Consider the following 21171-nt stretch of genomic DNA (forward strand, 5'->3'; position numbering starts at 1 on the left):
CGAAATTCCTCTATAATTAGTAAGAATATTTAATATTATTATAAAATTAAAATATTCATTGCAGCATTAAAGAGCTTAAAATATGGATCAATATGAGATATTTAACAGATTTTCTATCATCTTAATGTTCCTAATGTTCGTTAATAAAACGTGATTTCTAACAGAATCTAATAAATTTATAATAGCTAAATTTTTGTAATTTGATAAAATGTGTAAAATGTTGATTGTTAATAATAACGTTGATAATATTTAAATATACGTCTTTGTATTCCGTTTCCAACCTCCGTTTAATGGTACTTGAGAATTGTTTGGCAGTTCTTGTACGATATCGTTTAAACGTCGTTTCGCCTAAATAGAGTTTTAGAACGCCCCTACGCGATCGCATCATGGCCGGGAACGCAAATGATTATTTCAAAGATTAGTAATTACTTCCCTTTTCGTTTTACTCCCGCCAATCTTCCCAAGAGCCGTTAGACTTCCCTTCGTTTCAGGCGGGGGTGGTAAGCGTGGCGGCGAAGGGAGGAAGAGCAACATCTTGCTCGGATTAGAGATTCGCGGGGAGGAGGGGCAGAAAGAAGCTGCTTGGGAATGAAGACAGTTAAAAGGGGATGAAGATGGCGCCGATGCCGCTGTAGAATATGTACGGGGGTTGGGATCGTAATGACACAGTCAAATTCATACGGAGAGAAAGAGAGAAGAGGAGGCAGGGAGAGAAAGAAAGGGGATGAGAGAGAGAAAGAAAGAGACGGGGGAGAACCTCGGATGAAAAATTACCGATGATAAAACGAGCGCCGGGCGCGGAAATCGCGCTAAATGATCGCTCGCGGTTCTTTTGTGCGATTTGTGGCACCTTTACAAGCGGGCGCTCGCGGGGGGTGGTGGCGCACTGAAAAGGGATCTGGGGCTCGCGAAACCACGTCCATGAGAACTGCCGTTCGCTATTGCCGGGGGGTTTTACGAATTGTTCCTTGATGCAATATACGCGATAAGATAATGGCCGCGTTTTGAAAGTCGAATACATGGGAACGACCGGGGTGATAAAGCGTAATTAGTTGACGCATATATCTCACTGCGAGACAAAGAAGCCGACGAATTACGTTAACGTAAACGGCGTAACGGCGCCGAAAATGTTCTAATTTGACGTTAACGCGGAAAAGTACCGCGGCAACTCTGCGCGCATACATCAAGTAAACGTACGTAAATTTTAGTATTCCCGACCACGGTATACAACGTGGCCCAGCTCAAATTGGTTATGTGGCGTTGCTCGAAATAGAGCAATTAGACTATCTTAACCGTTCCCCAAACAGTAACGAGGTAATTTACGCATATTCTCGGTCAAGCCTGGCGTGCTAGGGTTGCATTTCAGCCCCGGAGGAGCGTCAAACGCGCTACATAGCACCATTGAGCATATAATAATTACACGACTTGTATTAAAACTAATGCAATAACGTTTAATATTAGAGACCAATCGAGAAACAATAGCGATTCATCGAAAAAAATAGTTATTGATATAATTATAAATAATCACACACACAAGCCTATAATTATTTATAATATCTATTATTATTTTATAAATGTTATAAGTCCTGAATATTATTATTATAAGATAGCCATAACATACGCGGAGGAGATAAAACAATCTTTAACAGTGATCCTCGAATTTTTCGTAAAAATCGCACGACGTTCCGTGGAATCGGAAAGAAACACGTCTCATCGGATTGAATTAAGACAGGTAACATAGTCTACTCGCGGATAGTCTCTCGATCGTAGCTCGCCTTCCTTTCAAAAATTTCGTCGAAACGCTAATCAAGGGTCGTGTAACGGGCCTAGAATATAAATTCGCTCTTACCCGCAAATTTTCTCGTGGCCATCCCCCCGTCGCTGCCCTCCTTCCCCCTCGCCGGTACGCGCACGGCAGTCACGGCACACAGCGTCGCAAGTATTCTTTCCACGCGGCCGCTTATCCGCACGGCGCTGAATTATTTCCCTCGTTTGCCGCCGCAGATTATTCTGTCAGTCAGCTGGGACTTAAGGCGAATGAAAGAAGGAGCCGCCTTCGTGTTGAAGAGTGGTAGCGTGGCGGCTCGTCGCTCTTCACGCACACACACGCACACATACATACGCACATACACATGCATCTCTCACACCTCTCGTCCGCGTCCCACCGTGGTATATGATAATTTTACGGTAGCCGTCTACCGGAGTCCGTGATAAAAAGACGAGCGTACCCTCGGGCTCTCGGCCGCGAAGCACTTTTCCGGACGACGACATATTCGCTGATTCATCCGCTCAGGGCCAAGTCGCGAAAGTGAAGGATATGAGCGTGGAGAGAGTTACGTGTCCAGACTTCGCAAGCTATATCGATCGAATTGTAACACCTAACACCCGATGGAAGGGGGGGATTATCGAGCGATTAATGACAAAGGATTAATTTAAGAGTGACTACATAAATATGTCGCAAATATGCCATACTTGAAGGTTCATCAAAATGTTTATTCTAAAATGACAGGGAGAAGTTTACTATCTTATTTTGAATTATATTAAAATTTCTCGAATATTTATAAACGTTGACTTATAATTAAATTTCATTTCTCTTCTCTCGTCTTCTCGTCTTGCAAAGCAATTATTTTCATATAACAAAATACTTCTTGATAAAACAAAAATGGTTGATAAAACAAACTTTAAGCTCTTTGAAGGTTGACGATAGGTAAATGGCCACGGAAGTGTCTTTGATCGTCACGGTGAAAATCACCGTGTCGACCAACGTGTGGCGTGCAAAATCGACGGCAGTGTTAAAAGTCGTGGAATGACGAAATCGAGGGGTAACTTTTGCAGTCCAAGCACGTAACCTGTCTCGCAGGAGCGTTTGTTATCTTGGGTCAGACATAGACGAATGAATCATAAAAATACGCGACATCAAAATTATAAAATTGCGCGATTCTTTGAATATCGGATTATTTCACGAATATATATACGATCGATGAAACGATATCGGTCGATTTTACTATTCCAATATTTCAAAGAGTAAATTATAACTGAGTCATTAAAAAGTATAAAGAAATAATTAAAAGACCAGTCATTATAATTTAAAATAACATAATTGAATAAGTTGTAACGTCATCATTTTTTTTTACGCGATTGTAAAAAAAGTTGTGTAGCAAGTTTTAAATATAAAGATGGTAAGACGATTGTTGAAGTCCGCTTAAGTATTAAACATTAGCGTGGTTAAAAATACTCTAAAAATTTTTATAAACTTTTAAAAAGCTTTTAAAAAAACTTAAAATTTTTTATAAATAAATGTTACTGTAAAAGTTGTTCAGGAATACATCAAATATTAATACAAGAGTAATAAACTGAAAGTAACGTTCTCTTACGCGTGTACGTTTAACAACTCTTATTTAATGACTTTTATTATATTAATTGAAGTAGTGGACTACACTTTGTATGCGCCAATTATAAATTGTTCAAATTACAGAAATCACGCCGCTCAAGAATTAATCGATTGATCATTAGTAATCTGGTTAATTTGTAAAAGAATATTTTTAACTCCGCCACGTAACTTTTTATGACGCAATTGTTTTTAATTCCGCATTTTTTCTCAATTTTCCATGACATATTAACTCTTTATTCCATATATACATAAAAATAATTGAGTAACAACGTTTGTGATCCCTATGTTAATTTTTATCATAAAATTGAGATAGAGAATGCCATCGTACGATGAATAATATCGGAAAACATTTTAATAATGCATTTATTCTCGTGACACGATTATCCTAATTAATTTCAAATTATTTTTCAAAACATTCAATCGAGACATGGATGAAAAAGGTTAGTAAGTATATTTTCATTAAGGGACGCGCTGAAAAATCTCGGCGTGACGGATCTTCATAGAATTTCACACGGACTCTGACGCTGTAAACGCGTCTTCGGCGGAGTATTCGCAGTCTCGTTGCGACAACGCGTAAGAAATGTAGTTTGCCCGAGTGGATAATGACTGCTTGAGTAGTCGAGGCACGTATCGGGCGCGCCGGAGGGACATCTCGCAGCCGCTTCACTCTCGACGAGAACGAATGAATCGAGAGACGCTTGACATTACAATTATTGGATAAACGTGGCGCGGGCAGCGTTGCGTCCGTCTTAAGCCAAAGAAAATGGATGATGGGGCCCTGTTGAAGGAGCTACGGCGATTAGCCAAGAGCATTTCGTGATTTATGACGCCGAGACAGACAGAAATGACAAAAAAAAGACGAGAGAAGAGAAATGAAAGAAAAACCGTTTTGATAGAATGAAATCCGTCCGGAGATATAACCGATGAATTCGGCATTCAATAGATAAGAAACAGAGGAGGGGGGGGCGCGAAGTGCGTTTAGCTATTGTGCAATTTGTAGATATACATCGCGTTGCGAATTAATAAATCGAAAGTTAATAAATCATTAAGCTCCGAAAGGATATTAGGCCACGCTGGAAAGTACATAGTCGGGGCTTAAGTCATATAATGGCTCTTATCACGTAATATCGGATTATAATGTGAGACGTATAATTAAACTTCAATGTAACCTGGCGCGCCGTACTTTGAAAGCGCCGCTTCTGTCGTTGACATCGCGTCCATGGAGGACGCGAGCTCGTGTACGCAATTGTACAAGCCACTTTAGCGTGTATGTGCATCGGGAGTCGATGTATTCCGCGTTAAAGGCTATAACGAGTCCTCGTGTGGCGCGATAATTACAAGCCTCGGGTACCCGCGGAAAGCACGCGCGGATTGCGTTATGACATGATCATTGTAGCCCGCCCTGCCAGCAATACAATATAACATGCCGCGCAATACACTCCCCGGCGATATGTCACGTCGCGCATCCACTTTATACGCAATTGCAGTACGTTATAATTCGCCCATGAAAACGTAAAACGATATAAAACGTTTGACTTGTCCGCGCAAAAATCGCGCGCGTCCAATGCGCGACATTACCCTTGCCGACAGAACAAGAATAAATATTATCACTCTTGTGACTTTAAATGTTTCGTATAATTGCGATTGCATAGCGTATATACGCGTATATATTGTTAGCTGAAAAAATTTATTCGTTATTCGTCGAATAATAAATGGAGCAAATTTAGAATTTAATCAACGCATGCGCGTACAATTTCACATCTTCAGATAGATTTAAGATAGACTAAAATTAAAGTGGACTTTACAGAGTGTGGACATAATTCTTGCTCTTAAAACATTTATGCACAGAAGAAAATCCGTACAATTAATGTGTAAGGAGATTAATATGTTATCTCTCTCTCTCTCTCTCTCTCTCTCTCTCTCTCTCTCTCGCGCGCGCGCGCGCGCGCGCGGTCTCTGCCATATTCAACTAGCAGGGTCAAAGACTGATAAAGATCGTTATAACAATTATACACACGTATGAGAGCGGATTGCGTTATGACATGATTATTATGGGTGAGCCCTGGTCCCGGTGTAACGGCACGGTTACAATACACTACTCGGCAATACGTCAAGCCGTACGTCTACTCCATGTGCCGTTGCATACTGGCTACGCGACATGCAACTGCTCACCCTCCCTCGTAACACCGAGCATCAGACGGAGAGAATGAGAGTCATGCGATGAGAGACCGTAGAGACGCGCGGGCATGCCCGATGAGGAATGAGGAGGAAGGTAGCTCGACGCACGACGCAACGCGCAAATTCACCGTGTACTTCTCTCGCCGTGCTTTACATTTTTCTACATAATTTTGATCACGCCACCTGCGCTTTCGGATACCTCTGCACCAGGTGTATCGCCGTGCCTGGAGATTGAAGAGAAAATTTCGGAGATTTCGAAAATATCAAAAATTAAAATATATATTCCTCCTCCTTCTTATTTAATCAGTGCTCGACGCTTAATTTATTTCCTCATAAAATTCAATATGATACAGCTGTGCAGTTGAATTCTGGATTTTTAATAAAAATGAATCTTCTTTAAACTTTATATGATATGTGTAATTAGAATAAAGTGCATGCTCTTTTTTTCGCAAGGAACAAATTTCAAACTGTAAATCAAGGCATAGAAATTATGATTATAGAAATCACGATATCTCTTGGCATTTTTACGTTATCATGTATAATTTAGATTCGTATTATCTACATATACGTTCGTTAGTGTAAAGGTAATAATTTTGACTGCGCTAAGTAGTGTGAAGTAATTCACAAAAGCCGCGAGATAATTAAATTGCGCTTCAGTAATCTAGTTGCTGTCTTTAACTACGCGAAAGTACACGGTGCATGGTGTACATAGCGCGCACAGCTATACGGTCTCGAAATCTAGCGCTATTTCTCGACCACATTTCGAGAAGGAGTGCTACGATACGCTGTCGTTTGCGTTCAGGGCAAAAGCATCGGAGACCCCATCTAATACATGCCTGTTGTGTTTTTTTATCTATCTTTCTCTTATACTTATTCTAACGTGAGAAGCTGACGTCTAACTAGGGAGTTGCAGCACTTTCCATTCGCGCCGAGTGCGAAGTGAAATGTAGCCCGTTCGGAGGACTGAAATGAGAAGATATCGGCGACCGGAGGCGTGAATCCATGCTGGGATTTTATAGTTTTATCGCGTTAACGGTATTTTCCGCGAGCCGGAAAATATCCCTCGGTTTGTATGTGCAACTTAGGAATTGCTGTAAAGTACACGTTGTCGTCTTTCGAGAATAGAAATATCGACGGGACGAGAGGACTTCCTCCGCGCGAAACAATAATGTAAAGATCGTTAATTGCGGAATTAAATTATCTGTTTCCGATGAGAGTACGAACGATCTTATCAACGCGCGTCGATTCCGCATCAGCGTGTTGCGAAAAGTCATAGCAGCGACACGTATATGCGTGTGCGCGGATCCGTGTATAGTATAAGGTAGACGAAACGTGGGCTAATTCGCGGTATGCAAGCTCATAAAAATTCAACGCCCCTCGGAATTCATACGCGTTGTCGCGCCTCGCGTCGCGTCGCCTCGATGCGGTGCAGTGCGACCGCATTTAAAAAGGGCAAACAAAAGCTACATCACCGGGCACCGGGTATCGCTGCGTCTCGGTTCTCCCCTTGAAGAGTATCCACGGCTATTCCGCTCTCTTTCTCTCTCTCTCTCTCTCTCTCGAATGTGCAGCTCTAGGAAAAATTATTCGCGACGGTATGCACTGTTCGCGCGCATTTCCGAACGAGGAAACCGCGCTAGGTCGAGATCAAAAACCGGACTCTGCCCAGTTCGCCGTCTTTATGCTACGGGCTTTGAAGCTCAAACACTGGAAAGTGACACGGCTGTGCATTAGTACAGTGGGAGAGCAGATAAAAGGCATTACGTAATCGCAATTACTTTTGTGGAAAACGCAGAAATTGGTTCACTTCAATAATATCCCTGAAGAACATGTAGATATCCACTTTATTAAAAAATGCAACACTTGATTTTATATTACACAGACTATTTGATTATTGAAAGAGATAAAGAGAATTTTTACACGGCGTAATAAAGATATTCGATTTAATAAGTCACTCCTCAGTTTGAACGGTAAAAAAAAAATTTCACTCAAGACTGATTTCATTCAATGTTTTGTGTGTGACTATATGTACGAAGACACGAATCACATAAAAGATCCACATGCCTTTTCAACGAAGCTGCTCGACGTGCGGAGATCAAAAACACTGTTTCGAGCTCTCGAGGCTTTTCAACCTCGAGCTTTCGAGCTTAACTACCCTGTGCATCACTATATGCGCACTTCACCGGCACGTATTGCAAAAACCATAAAGACCGGAAACAACTCGTTTTCCGATAACATTAAAACTTGAACTGTAACTTTTAAGTACGCCAATATAATTAATACGCCAGTTTGATTAAAATTAATTTGTCGTATGCGACACAAAAATTGTTCTGTCACAGCAGTTGTTTTTTCCCCAATAATCTAATCTCTATCCATTACTTCCAAATATCGATATCATGTCTATATTTTAAGTTATTATAAAAAGAAATATCATGTTATGAAAAGTCTTGTTGTCATAATAATTATAATGGTTGAAATCTCGTTTGTAATGCTTTCTGTATCAGTCAGATTACGACAGAGTCGCACAAATTTTCAACGCACTCGAAAATGCACAAGTACCTCTGACACATTTTGCGTTATTTCTTCATAAAAGTAATTCTTCAAGGCGAAATGACGTTGAATATGGTGCGACGTCCGCCTACACCCTGCTATTTTATCATGTCGCGTGCTGCTCACTTATGAATCTTCCGTAAGCGCGAGACTGCACCACCCGAATACTCGCCAAATGTAAACGGGTGTTAGTCGTCGAGTCGCGTAACACCTATCTAGATGCGCCCAAAATCATTTCTACGTTTATCGTTCGATCGTCTCGCTGTGTTCGGCGAACCAGAAATGATCGGAACAAAGGTGCTCGTTCCTGCGTAACTCCGTAAAGATACTTGGTTGCGGTTTGCGTCGGAAGTACAGCACGTGGTTTATTGAGGCAACGTGAAAAAAATAGATAAGAAAACGTGAGAACTGTAAAAATAAAAATTGCAAGGCGTACCATGCCACCGCGTGATCTCTTTGATCCTCTTCGTTGAGGAAAGTGTGGAAAAATAAATCTAAATTTGATCTCCTCGACTTCAACTTTAAGATTAATATTTTCTCCAAAGTTATTGAAAATAAAAAAGAAACGAATTAAATTACAGCCGGAGTTTTAACTCCGATCGCTCTTCACCCGCTGTATATACGTATACATTGGTATGTGTCAATGTATATGTATGCGTCTTTTTCTCAGCTGCGAAGACGCCTCTTTGTTCCTTGAAAGCATGTGGCTATAGGATTCGCGTCTCTTTCTATGTATGTCACCGAGCGCTTTGATATGCTGCGAGGGTAAACAGCGGCGGCTTCGTCTGGCAGCTTTAGTGTTCCGCGCGTAGTAAGTGAGTTTCGAAGGTTGAAATATTTTATTTATCGCCCGCGCAAGAGATCTGTAATCTAACTTTATATACCAACTCAAATGCCTAATACAGCGCGTAACTTAACTTTAACCCGTGGCTTAGTTACCAAGGCATCTAGCATTGAAGCTTTAAAAATGATTAAAAACGAGCTAATTATGGTGGAAGGAAAACTATTTCGCTTTCCAACGAAAATCATCACTTTATTCCCACGAAATGCGTTTATTGCGCTGAATCTCCTTTATAATGTAAAAACGTAATTCACTCAGAACGTCTATTCCGAGTAACACGGATACATTCGTGAAATCAGATTGACTCAAAGGGAAATCTTTTGTCCATTTTTTTACGCTTACTAGCCTCAAGTGACATTATTTTTAACATATTCCGTTTATTATTATTATTTAACCATTGCAAAAAGAGAAACAGGAAAATGTAAAAATGAGAAATTAAAATGTATTTGAAGGTAAATCTCGAAAATTACGGTCCAATCTCGAGTTGAAACAAGTGAAAATAGAAGTTCTTTTTCAACGAAGAGCTTTCCATTTTTCATCATATTTTTGTACAAACGTGTTCTAAAAATTACAATGCGCTTTTATTCGCGCGGATTAATTTCGCAGCTTGATTTTCAATACTTCTCTCTCAAGACACTCGGCGCGGCGCTCCGTCACGTCGTCGTGGCGGCGGATTTCCCATGCTGTGCCTTTTCGCATCGTTCGCGCACACGGGGGCATCAGTGGAGAGGAAGAGGAAAAGGGAGAAAGAGGGAATAGGCCACCGAGACACATTAATGAGTTTTTCGAGGGACGTGCCGGGCGCAGAGACGATCGACAAGAGGCGGGAATTAGAGGTGCGAGAAAGCCACGAGGTAGGGTCGTTTGGCAACAAAGAAGGAAAGAAGCGAAAAGTCAGAATGAGAGAAAGAGAGGGGGGGGAGGAAGAAAGAGAAAGAAGACGGCCAAATCGAGAAAAACCGAGGGAGACCGGGACCGCTTGAGATCGATTCCCCAGTTTTAAATTTAAATAAATGCCAGCTCGCGTAGCCGATAAGGCCTTACCTCGCAATAGACGCGCGCAAACCCCTCTCGTTTTAGTGGCAATCTTTCTTTCCACCGCCGCGCCGCTACGTATATACCGGTCGACTTGCTTGACAGAGACCTGAGAACATCCCTTCGCTCCCCCCACCCCGGTAAGATCAATATTATCAGAAAATCCGATTGTCATTACTTGCATCTGTTAATACTTACATCTGCTGAAGATTTTCGAAACGTTTCACGCCGTACCCGATAAACGCGATTTGATTTAGCGGCAGAAATATCGAAGGCAAATATCGTTCGACGACGTCACTTTATTTTCGCAAGGATAGCCGCTTGATATATTACTTCAGAATGTAGCGTTTAGAAAAATAATCTTGATATCTAATTTGATAATAATTAATATTTTGAGAAAAAGAGAGAGAAAGAGAGAGAAAGAGAGAACACGCGTATGTATGGTAATTACCTAGCATTGTATTTATAATACGGTGGGTATTGAGCTGACTGAGACGCAAAACTAAAAAGCAGAAATGATAGAAATGACGATCTCTCTGTTGCAAAGTTAACAATTAAGTTTAAATTTATCGATAGATTCGCAAGGGTTATGAAATCGCATTTTCGTCGGTCGAAAAAGCGGATGATTTCCGGGCTTTACTCGGATAAACCGAAATCAATGGATTCAAATGCCGATCTGTAATATCGGCGCCCACGTGGCGTACGCTCCAAGCAGAATTCCAATTTCCTCGGGCGTCGGACAATTAAATTACAATCGGCAAACACGATAAGCACGATCGTTCCGATCAGAATGGATGTTGCGGGGTAGCATCGTTTAAATCAAAATGTCCGACTTTTTTTCGGAAAAAAAAAGAGACAAATAAAAACACTGTCCATGCCGTTCGTCGATGTATAGATCAATACTCCTCGTATCGTATAGAAATTAAATCTTGTTTCATCGGAGATACCGCGCTCGTTAATAGTTTCATGCATAAATAATTCTATAATTGCCGCTGTAACACTACAGAAGTTGTGCTTTTCTTTTTTTTTTTGCGTCAAGAGAATCGTAAATATTTAACAAATTTTCCGAATAAACTCTTTTCCCTATATACTGGATGTCTCGTTAAAAATCGTTTAGTGAAGAGTGCGAAAGAGCGATAAAAACACATTTCGAAAGACAATTTTCTAAAACCAACATTTAGTTATTTGCGAGCGTACATTCATCTCTTGCACGTAATCGAAACAAACAGTATCTTCGCCTAGTCTCTCTACTATTCGGGTTAGAAGAGCGTAACGTAATGCGACAAAGAGACGCGGAGTTAATGATCGTATTTGCATCAATTTGCCGCTACTTTTTGTACAACAAATTTACCTTCCAAGTAAAACTTGTTTCCATTTTCACCCTCCCTTCTCATTAGCGTAATACATACTTTTTTTTTTGAAAACATATTCACTTAGATTACGATGAGAAAAAGATAAAGAAATCTGACGCGCGCGTATAGAACGAAAAGAAAACGAACAAAGTTTTTCGCGATTGTACGTAACAATTACCAGCAATTGTCCCCTGGTTTAGCACCGGGGCGCCCTATTTCCCATCAAGATTTTTAACAGCGGCAATAGCGACAGCCACCTTGACGTAATTCCGTTTCCGAGTTTGCAGGTGGCTTAATTTTTGCCGTAACACGTCTGTCGTTGCGCGCGCTCCGCTCCGGTGCGTCCCGCGGAGATACGGCACGGATTTTTCTCGTTGCTGATTTTAATAACAGATTGCTACTGGAGGCAAGAGAGGGAAACGCAGGGATGTTAGCGCCGGAACCCGTGGGACAAGGAGAGGAAGGTAAAAGAGAGAGAAGGATCGCGCGAGCCTGAGTCACTGCTTATACGTGACTACCGTCGCCGCCGCCACCTCCGCTACCTCCTTTTACCACCTCGATATAACCCCCCCTCCCCCCGTCTCCCGTGCCGCATTCTCTGCAATGTTTCGCCGTTACATTCTCTGCAAATGCGATACCTATACTCACCTACACAAACGGCGGACACGTTCGAATAAATTAAAACGATTCTTTCCGTGACCTGCAACCTCATTTCGTCTTTCGCCGTCTGACGGGGGGGGCATCTTCGGCGACGCCGACGGTAAGAACGATAAATAAAATTAGCGCGACCCGTGACGGATTGCACCCGTGCTTCTGTACTACGTGTACAGTACTTGCGTGTGAACAGTTTATCGCGTCTCGTTTATTGCAAATAGATCGGCCCATTTATCGCGCTGATAGCTTCGCGAACGAAATGTATTGTGATAAACGACAATTGTCTTTTTTCGTAAGGATTGTATATAAATATACAAAAGCATAAATATTAATAAAAATATATGTCATAAATATATATATGTCATATATATAATATTATAAAGTATAATATCTATATGTAACGGTAACAATTCGGGAACACAGCAAAATAGATTATTTGTTTGCACGAACTGTTGTTATTGCAATGTTGAATCCATTTCTGAAGCACGTTTCACATATTAAAAAAGTTACGCTGTGTACAATAAAAGTGAATACTGCATAGTTGTGCTTTGCATCTCTAATTAGTAAACTGAAAAAATTAAATAAAATGAATGAAAATAAACGTAAAGCTAAATATAACCGAAAATTAAGTTTTCAAAACATTATCTCGATTTAATTGCGTTTGCGCTGAAAATTCTTTGGCACACAAGCGAACTCAATTAGAGTTATTTGGTACGTTGTGACCAAATTTAAAAAAAAAATCAAAGGGTGAACGTTTCTGGAACTTTATTCAAAAATTCTAGTTTACACACTCGCGTTTCTTAATGGAAATTTATGCAGAACGCGCTACACGTAATTTCAGCTTTCTCCTCTTCATCAACAAGTCCGTCTGTCCGAGTCGGAAATGGTGACTTTATCATCCTAAATTCGCGCTAACTAATGAGACGAAAATTATATTCTTTAGTATAGGACGTAGTTTTGCCGGAAATAATATTCTTTGACGAGACCACGCATATCGTTTCGCGTACTAAAAAATTAAAGAACATACGTAAAAGTAAGCACATTCCGCGTTACTATAATATTTGTCATAAAGGATTAGTTTAAATCGTCAGGAATGCTGAAAAACTGCACGACACGAAATATTTCCCCAGTGAACGGTATAAAAATGCGAAGATTAAAAAGTCAAAAATTTTTAATTACTTATTGTTGATAAAAAAATCAAATACGTCGACGGTACATACGCGGTATATTTGCGAAAGTGTCATAATTTTGCAAGTTTACAAGTATAATGCGCGTGGATAAAATATCTAAATATAAGCACATATATGTCCTCAAATATCAATACTTACAGAATATTAATAATGGTACCAACGATACAATGTTTGCTTTTCTGTTAACTGTATTAATGGATGCAACAAGGGAGTTCAATTGTGTTTGCTGAAATTACATTCGCCGGCAAACAAATGCGATATACTGCGATCGCATTGGCGTTTCACGTATTCGAGGGTAAAAATATTTCGCGAGACGTTTGCAGACGTGGCAAAAATATGTTTAACGATAGCTTTATAATTATCATATTACAATATTGTCACGTTGTGTACGTCACGTTGCCGACGCACGAAGTTACGAGGGATGAAACAGCGGCAACAGCAGGCGGAGTGAGATGAAAAGCGTATACAACAGTTTTTCAGACCGTAAACTTGTAATGTCATCAGACCAAGGATCGCTGGTAGATGGTTGTAATCTGTCTGACCATTTAATTAATCTCCGCTTGAACACGTAAAAACGCGCCAAGTGTTACCGCCAGCCTCCCAGCTGCAGCACTTGCGTTCTACCCATCTAAAAATGCGTCATCACGGCATCGTCTAGTAATCATCGCAAAGGCGCTATCGATTTCTACATACTAGCATATAAATCGTAATACATATATATGTATATGTGCCGTTTGAAATATTCTCACACTAAAACAGTCCTATCGGAATTTATATCTCTCGGTAATATCTTGTATATTGATTAGAAAATGAAAAAAGATACACCTATTAAAAAAAAAAGATAATTTCATATTGCAAGTGAAACGTAAAAATTCACTTTGCAAAATATTAACCTCGCATATACGCGATCGATTCCTCGTTACTATTGAAATTCGTGCTGATATTGACCATTGGAATATTCTGCCGTGATACGCAAACAAGTTATAATATGAAATGGCCACGGGTCAGTGAAAGAGCCAATATTAAAAGTGTTTCTTTTGAATGAATGAGAATGACGATTGAAACGAGAAATTGGACAAAACTGTGTATCGCTCGATGGAAACTATACATTATATATTTCACAATTGTATATGTGTGACATTTTACAGCATATTTTCAGATCCTGCAAATATTAGCTACTAATCTTCGACGCCGACTGTTTGAACAAATCTATTTAAAAGCAAAAGCGTAATGAGATATTAATCATTCTCATATGCAAGTATTCTGTAGTAAACAACGTGATCACTGTATTAATGATGCAAATTGACTGTTACTCTCTCTTCTCCTGACTGTTTATAAAACTGTTGGCATTAATAAAGAAGGTAATCTTACAAAACTTTTGTTTTTAACATTCTACAACATCCTAATTGCGTCAGTTCCAGTATTTAATTTATATAAATTTATTCACATACGAGAGACTAACGTTTTGCAAAAAATACAACGGGTCTGGAAGCGAACATTTGCAAAGTGTACGTATTGTGATGGAACAGCGGTTTCTGCCAATTTCTTACATAATTTCTCATCGGCGACGATGAGTTAAACACAATCGTGGACAAAACTATTGCATTACTTGATCGTAATTTGACTTCAAAAGAGCCCAAGGTAATGCTCGTTGACAAAAGGCTTTGCCGGTTACATGGTCGCAAATATAATTAAAGGACACTTAAAAGGATAATCCGTAGCATATCCGCGTCGTGAACCGCGGCAAATACATCTGCCTCTTTCTTCATCGCTCTTTCGAGCAACATCTCAACCGAATCATAATTACGACGTATCTCTTTCTGACGCTGCTGAATTAATTAGTTTTAGTTTAATTATATGGATAATCAGCATATTCCGTTTTCCCGTCTGTTCCCGCAAGATCTCCCGTGTGCAGCTCCGGATTGGCTTAGATCTTACGTGAAAACTCGAGGGAGCCGTCTTAAGAATACGAAGATTATGTTTTGCATAAGCTCCGACAAACTTCCGCTCTCATCACTCTACACTATCTCTTTGTAGTCGACGTAAAAGGGATGCAATTTTACTTCACGGATAATTAATAATTAAATATCGCGAAGCTTTCAAAGGTAGCGCAATACGGCACGGGATTGTATAATCGTCCTTTCTTCATTGAGTATCACGTAATGTGTGCGCGTGTTTTATTTTCTTCTTATACTTGTCTTCAGAAACGAGTTAAGAAATTGAAATGCGCATCGTGGACGTCTTGATAATCTTTGGATTCTGTAATCGATCCAGGTTTCCATATGATCTTTATGCGGATACGAGCAAAAACCTGCAGACGCGAAAGAGAGGCATAAAGAGCGATCCACTTTGAAACATGCATCAACAAATACATGAACGGACCTACAACGGATACGAAAACGGAAGCAAAACGAGTATCGTTTGGTGAGGGAAACCATGTCATAGAGGAGCTATGAGGAAGAGAGGCACGTGCCCGGTATTTAGGAGACGCAGTAACGTAACAATAGGCAAGTACAAGGGTGGAAACGGTAATGGTGTGTCGCGGTTCGCCCGAGCTTACTTTTATGTCTCACTAGGGAACCACCGCCGTCTCTTTCTCTTCTCTTTCCCTCTGTATCGTCCCCCATGACACGCGCACTCACACATGATCGTGACTTTCAACGCCCCTTTGGCTGTCTTTCTACCGTTGCCGTCTCTCTTTCTGTCTCTGTCTTTATCTCTTTCTCCCTCTCTCGCTTTCGTTCACTTGTACGCTTATTTTAGCGCAGCGGGAAGCAGCCTAGAGGCAAGAGAAAGAGAGGGAGAGTGAGAGAGTGAGTGAGAAAGAGGTGAGGGATTCGGTAAAGCCCGCTTTGTCGTCGGTTTCCTTTCTATGTTATTAAATTGTATGTGTTGAACCCCTTTCTCCAAGCAGCGTATTGTACCGACGTAGTGCAATGCCGCAGTTGCCACTTAGAAGCTACCACACAGCTGCAGCAGTCTATAACTTATTTGTCGGCAGGTACCTTTACTCTCATGAGAAATCTGGTTGCCCGAAAATCTGGTTATGGATCCCTTTCAAATCTTTTCTTTCTACTTTTTTTTCGTGTCAATATCGTGTGATTTTTAAACGAAGATGCATCTATTATTCGGATATATGACAAAACCTTTTAAGACCAACTTTTTTAACCAAATCAATGCTCAACTATTATCGTAATAAGCTTTAACAGGTTAGATAAAAAGAAAATATTTTCGTGAATTTATAAAAGATGAATTTTAGCAGAATTCGTCAAAGAAGACGCTATATAAAAGATTGATAAAATAATGCCGATACATTGTGATTATATTGTTTATAATAGCTATAATTTTTCTCCGAATAATGTAAGAATGTTAATCTTTGATAGATCGCAATTTGATAAGCATAGTAATTTGATAAGCATAGAATGTACTTACAATCGACCGACACTTTGATCTGCTTGCTAACCGATGGTGGTATACCGTTGCTAGCGATGCATAAATACGCGCCCATGTCCAATCTCGAAATCCGCGCCATTTCCAGCGTTTCGCCCTCCCATTCTGCCACTGAAATTGTAACCGTTCAATATTCATTACTTGTCAATCGATTGTAGTTAATTATTTCTTATTCTCACACGGTATATATATTTTCAATTCCTTTAAATTTTTAAGAGATTAATGTATGTATGACCGTTTGGTCTATCAACACAAAGTTTCGCCATCAAATTATATCGGACGTACCAGATAAAGTTTTGTTGATCGAGATCTTGGAACCGTCGTCTCGCTTCCAACGAATGTTAGGTATTGGGCTTCCGGTCGCTTTGCAGGTAAGACTTACATTGGCGCCCTCGCGAACGATCGCATCCGATGAACTCTGCGAATCGTCAATATTCGGCGGCACTATAACAACAAACATTAACAGTTTTAGTTAGCTACGGACAGTACAAAATTTATAGACAGAATAGGAAATAAAAGTAAGACACATAGGCAAGGCGCAGTATAAATAATGCAATTGCGTGAAATAATTTAAAGTGCCATTATTTGTTAAAAATTATACGGCGAATATAGTAAGTAGAAATGACATTTTTTATGTAATACGCATATATATGTATATAGAGACCCATACATATGTATTACAATATACACATAAATACATACACTTGTTCAATAAATTCGTCGCTCTCTCTCTCTCTCTCTCTCTCTCTCTCTCTCTCTCTCTCTCTCTCTTTCTCCCCTTCTCTCTCTCTCCCCCTCTCTGTTTGTATATAATATAAATGTATTACAGAAACGCGCTTTTTTATTGCATAAAGAGATAAAATGTATAAATCAAAGTCACAGTACAATGATCGATTATTGATAACTCTTTAATTGTACCATGACAGCAATATCATTGCACATTTCACATTTGTGTATATTAACCACGTCGTCACTGCTCTTGAATTAAACGGCTAAACACGTGTGTGTGTGTGTGCATGCGCGAGAGGCGTATAATTCAATTATAATGTCGTCGTGGTAACGAATAATATTAGTATATGGACATACGTCGTCTGCAACGTCGACGTTGATCAACCTGGAAGTGCAAGTAGCTAGGATTGGTTGACATGTTTAAATGGACAAATATCGCGTTGCTTATATGCAAATATGACGCATCAGCCGAATTACTCATCTTCGTCGTATACTAATTAATCAATCAATTTATGACGACTGACGTATCAACGAAAAACACTCACGTCACTTCAATGTGTTTAACATTTTCAGTTGTCATTACAAGACGATATATCGCCTTGTATTGAATATTTAATCCATTTCCTAATTTTCTACAGTTCAGTGATACTTAGTATTTATAATTAAATACATGATTTATCATACACACGTATAAATAAAATGTATATTTTTAAAAAATCTTATCAGAGAGTAACTTTATATTTATTACATTTATCTTCAATAAATTCTTTATCATATTACAAATAATTCTTCTCAGTTATAATTTCAGAATTTCAACTATATTAATACAAATTAATTAATTCAATTTAATCGCATTGTACCGCAGTAATATTGTTTTATTTGAATGAAACTATTTAAGAATAAGTCCGCCGCTCTTTGTAACAAAGAAGTCGAAGAAATCTAGGGCGACGTAGAATTATAAAATTATGGAATCTTGGACAGACAAAAAGAAGCTTTCTATCATTAGATATTAGATTTAAGATTTATAAAGAGCACCGGCCAAAATGGAATCATGCGAGTGAGACAAAAAAAATAAGGCTTAAAATAAATAAGCCGCAGGATGACAATATTTATTTATATGTGCTGAAATAACAGTGATTACTTTATATTGTACTACAAGTGTGACAAGTCATTTATAGACTACATATATGTATAACTTTCCACACTATTCGTGTCTTACAGTCTGTAATGCTGAATATTTGAAAAGCTTTCTATCTTTAGAGAGAGAGAAAGAGAGAGAGAGAGGAAGAGATATCGCGGATTTCTGAAGTAATTTAGGTCATTATAATTGATTTTTGCAAGCGGTTTAACGTGTATTACAATAAAATATATATCCAAAGAGAGAGATAAAAAGAGAGAGGAGATTAAAACTTATCACAATAGGCTATTCCTCATCATATATAAGACAAAAAAGATATTATTTTATATAACTTTATATAAATGAAAATAGTATAATTGAATAGTTGCTTTAAGTTAACCATGTTCGATAATTAACTGAAGTAGAATATTGCAATATGCAATACATTCGTATATATTTCGATATAATACGTTTTTCCAGTACTGTTCCTTACGTTTTTTTTTTCGTATATATTCATTATAAGAAAAATTTTCATGTCGTATAATTTGCATTGTTTAACGGTCAATTAGATAAAATTGCACAATAATTTTTAAACAAAATCAATGTTCAATCAATTAGAGAAAAATGCCATTTACAGTCCGGCGACTAAATCTTGTAGCCTATTAATAATAATTGTATACTATTTCCAAACTCAATAAACTGCACGTCAATTTTTTTATTGTTCTTTAAAACGCAGCTCTCTTAGTTAGAACAGTACATAAATCCACATACTTAAATCGATAATCGATTTAAATTTATATGCTAATGAATATTCTTATTAAATCACTGTAAAGAATTTATTGCGAAACATATCACCCCAATCAAGATTCGAACTTGGACCTCCCCTTATAACCAATCTCCGAACGAGAAGAAAATCCGTCTCTTTGTCCGCCAACAGCCGCGTGGTCACCGCGTACGTACGCGGCCAATCCTATGAATTACCGCAGGTGTCCGCCGATATCCTGCATTAATGCTAATGCGGGGTGTTACCGAATTGTTGAACAAGAGCAGATTGAACGCGCGCAGGGGAGGGGGAGGGGAGGAGGGGTGCGGTCCGCCCTCACTCTCGCCATTCTGCACGCCGTTATACTACAGTCGCGTAACGGTCTGTTGATGCATTATTCAAGCGCAAACGCCGCCTCTGCCGCGCGCGTGTTGCCGCGCTGTTGTGCGTTAACTTGTCCTAAACTCCGGCAGCACAACGTTCGGGAGGAGAGATCACTCGACGATGCTCACCGGAGACGGGAGTCTTGAGGATAAAACGCACGGACAACCACCCTAGTATTTCGAACGTGCAACAAAAATATGCGTTACGTGTAACACGCATCTAAATATTTCGCATATATTGACAATTCTAGACAGGACCCCGTCGCGCATCGCTTTTTGTCGGGTTGCCAATATCTCTTTCGGGGATCTCTCCAGAAAAATAGGAATGCCCCTTCTTTCGGGAAAAATAAGAAGTCGATCTCGATTTTCAATTTTTAATAAGAACTGAATCTATAATTGATAACAACGCTACTATAATGATGTTATGCTGGTGAAATTGATATAACAATGAAAATACATAAATTTCTCATATAAAGAGAATCTCAAGATTGCAAAAAGGTTTCTTTTCGCGATGCAAGAAAACGTAATAAATTGAATAGATACGTTATAACAATAAATTGATAAAATGTGTTGTCATCCTATTGCTGTAAAATCCTTTTAAAATGTTTTGTTCCGACGAGATATTGTGATTAACAACCAAAAGAGAAAGATATATACTAGGATGATTACTGAGGTTTATCGTGAATGAAGTCATTGTGAGCTGTAGATTGCTAATTATAGCATACCCTTAGGGAATCTAATGTCATGTTCATATCGTATCCTATACAATATACATTATGATACGCCTCTTGACTGATGTAAGCGCATAGTTTATGCGCTTCATAACTTCATTCATGGAGAATATAACGCAAGATTTAATTACAAGGTACATTTGCGATCAACAAATATTCGTTTTTCTTATAAATAATTGTTCAACAAATATTATAATTATATATTTTAAAATATTGATCAAAAATATACAAAATGAAAAAATATTTAAATATGAAAAAGTATTTAAAATAAAACTTATTTTTTTAAAGAGAAATATTTAAGAAATAGAAAAAAAGTACGTTATTTGTTTAAAAAAATAAATAAGTTGTGTTTTATTTGTCTTATAAAATAATATTAAAATACTAAGAAAGATTTTTCTTGCTATCTGTAACTTCTGAGAAAATAGTTCGTATTAATATTACGTGTGTCATAAATATAACATAAAGAATTAAGAAATTGTTAGCAACTGTCAAAGACAGAGTGACACAGTGAGTGTTTGCTTTCCAATTTTGTCGCGGCTTCTTTACTGGTTAAGTAGACCAACCGAGACCAACTTGCTTCTAAATCAAATAAAAGTAGTCTAAGCTTCTGATTTATTTAGATGGTGGACAACTGCGCGCAAGTGACAGATCGAAAAATCGAGAAAGAGGTCCAATAACTAAATAGGGCAGAAACAAGAAACGTATAATATCTGATGTATGTTCACCTGGTCAAAAAGTTAGCAAATACTCGCTATGACGAGAAATATGGATATTTAAACAGTACGATATTCTTGTAACATTTTAGTG

General features: G+C 38.8%; 1 protein-coding gene across 3 annotated transcripts in view; it reads right to left on the bottom strand.

The window, feature by feature from the left end:
• The window catches only part of LOC143896785 (lachesin), a 163994-nt gene that overhangs the window by 46894 nt on the left and 95929 nt on the right, over positions 1–21171 (bottom strand). For all 3 annotated transcript variants that reach the window (XR_013256748.1, XM_077404809.1, XM_077404807.1), the window contains exons 4-5: positions 16927–17085; positions 16624–16752 (exon numbers count right to left, since the gene is read on the bottom strand). Coding sequence is in view for 2 of the 3 variants with exons in the window: in XM_077404809.1 (XP_077260935.1) it covers positions 16624–16752; positions 16927–17085 (288 nt within the window). In the remaining variant the exon portion in view is untranslated. The remainder of the gene's footprint in view (positions 1–16623; positions 16753–16926; positions 17086–21171) is intronic.

This window comes from Temnothorax americanus, unplaced genomic scaffold (assembly GCF_048541705.1).
Source record: "Temnothorax americanus isolate GAGA-0224 unplaced genomic scaffold, ASM4854170v1 Scaffold2, whole genome shotgun sequence".
In the NCBI taxonomy this organism is placed as follows: domain Eukaryota; kingdom Metazoa; phylum Arthropoda; class Insecta; order Hymenoptera; family Formicidae; genus Temnothorax; species Temnothorax americanus.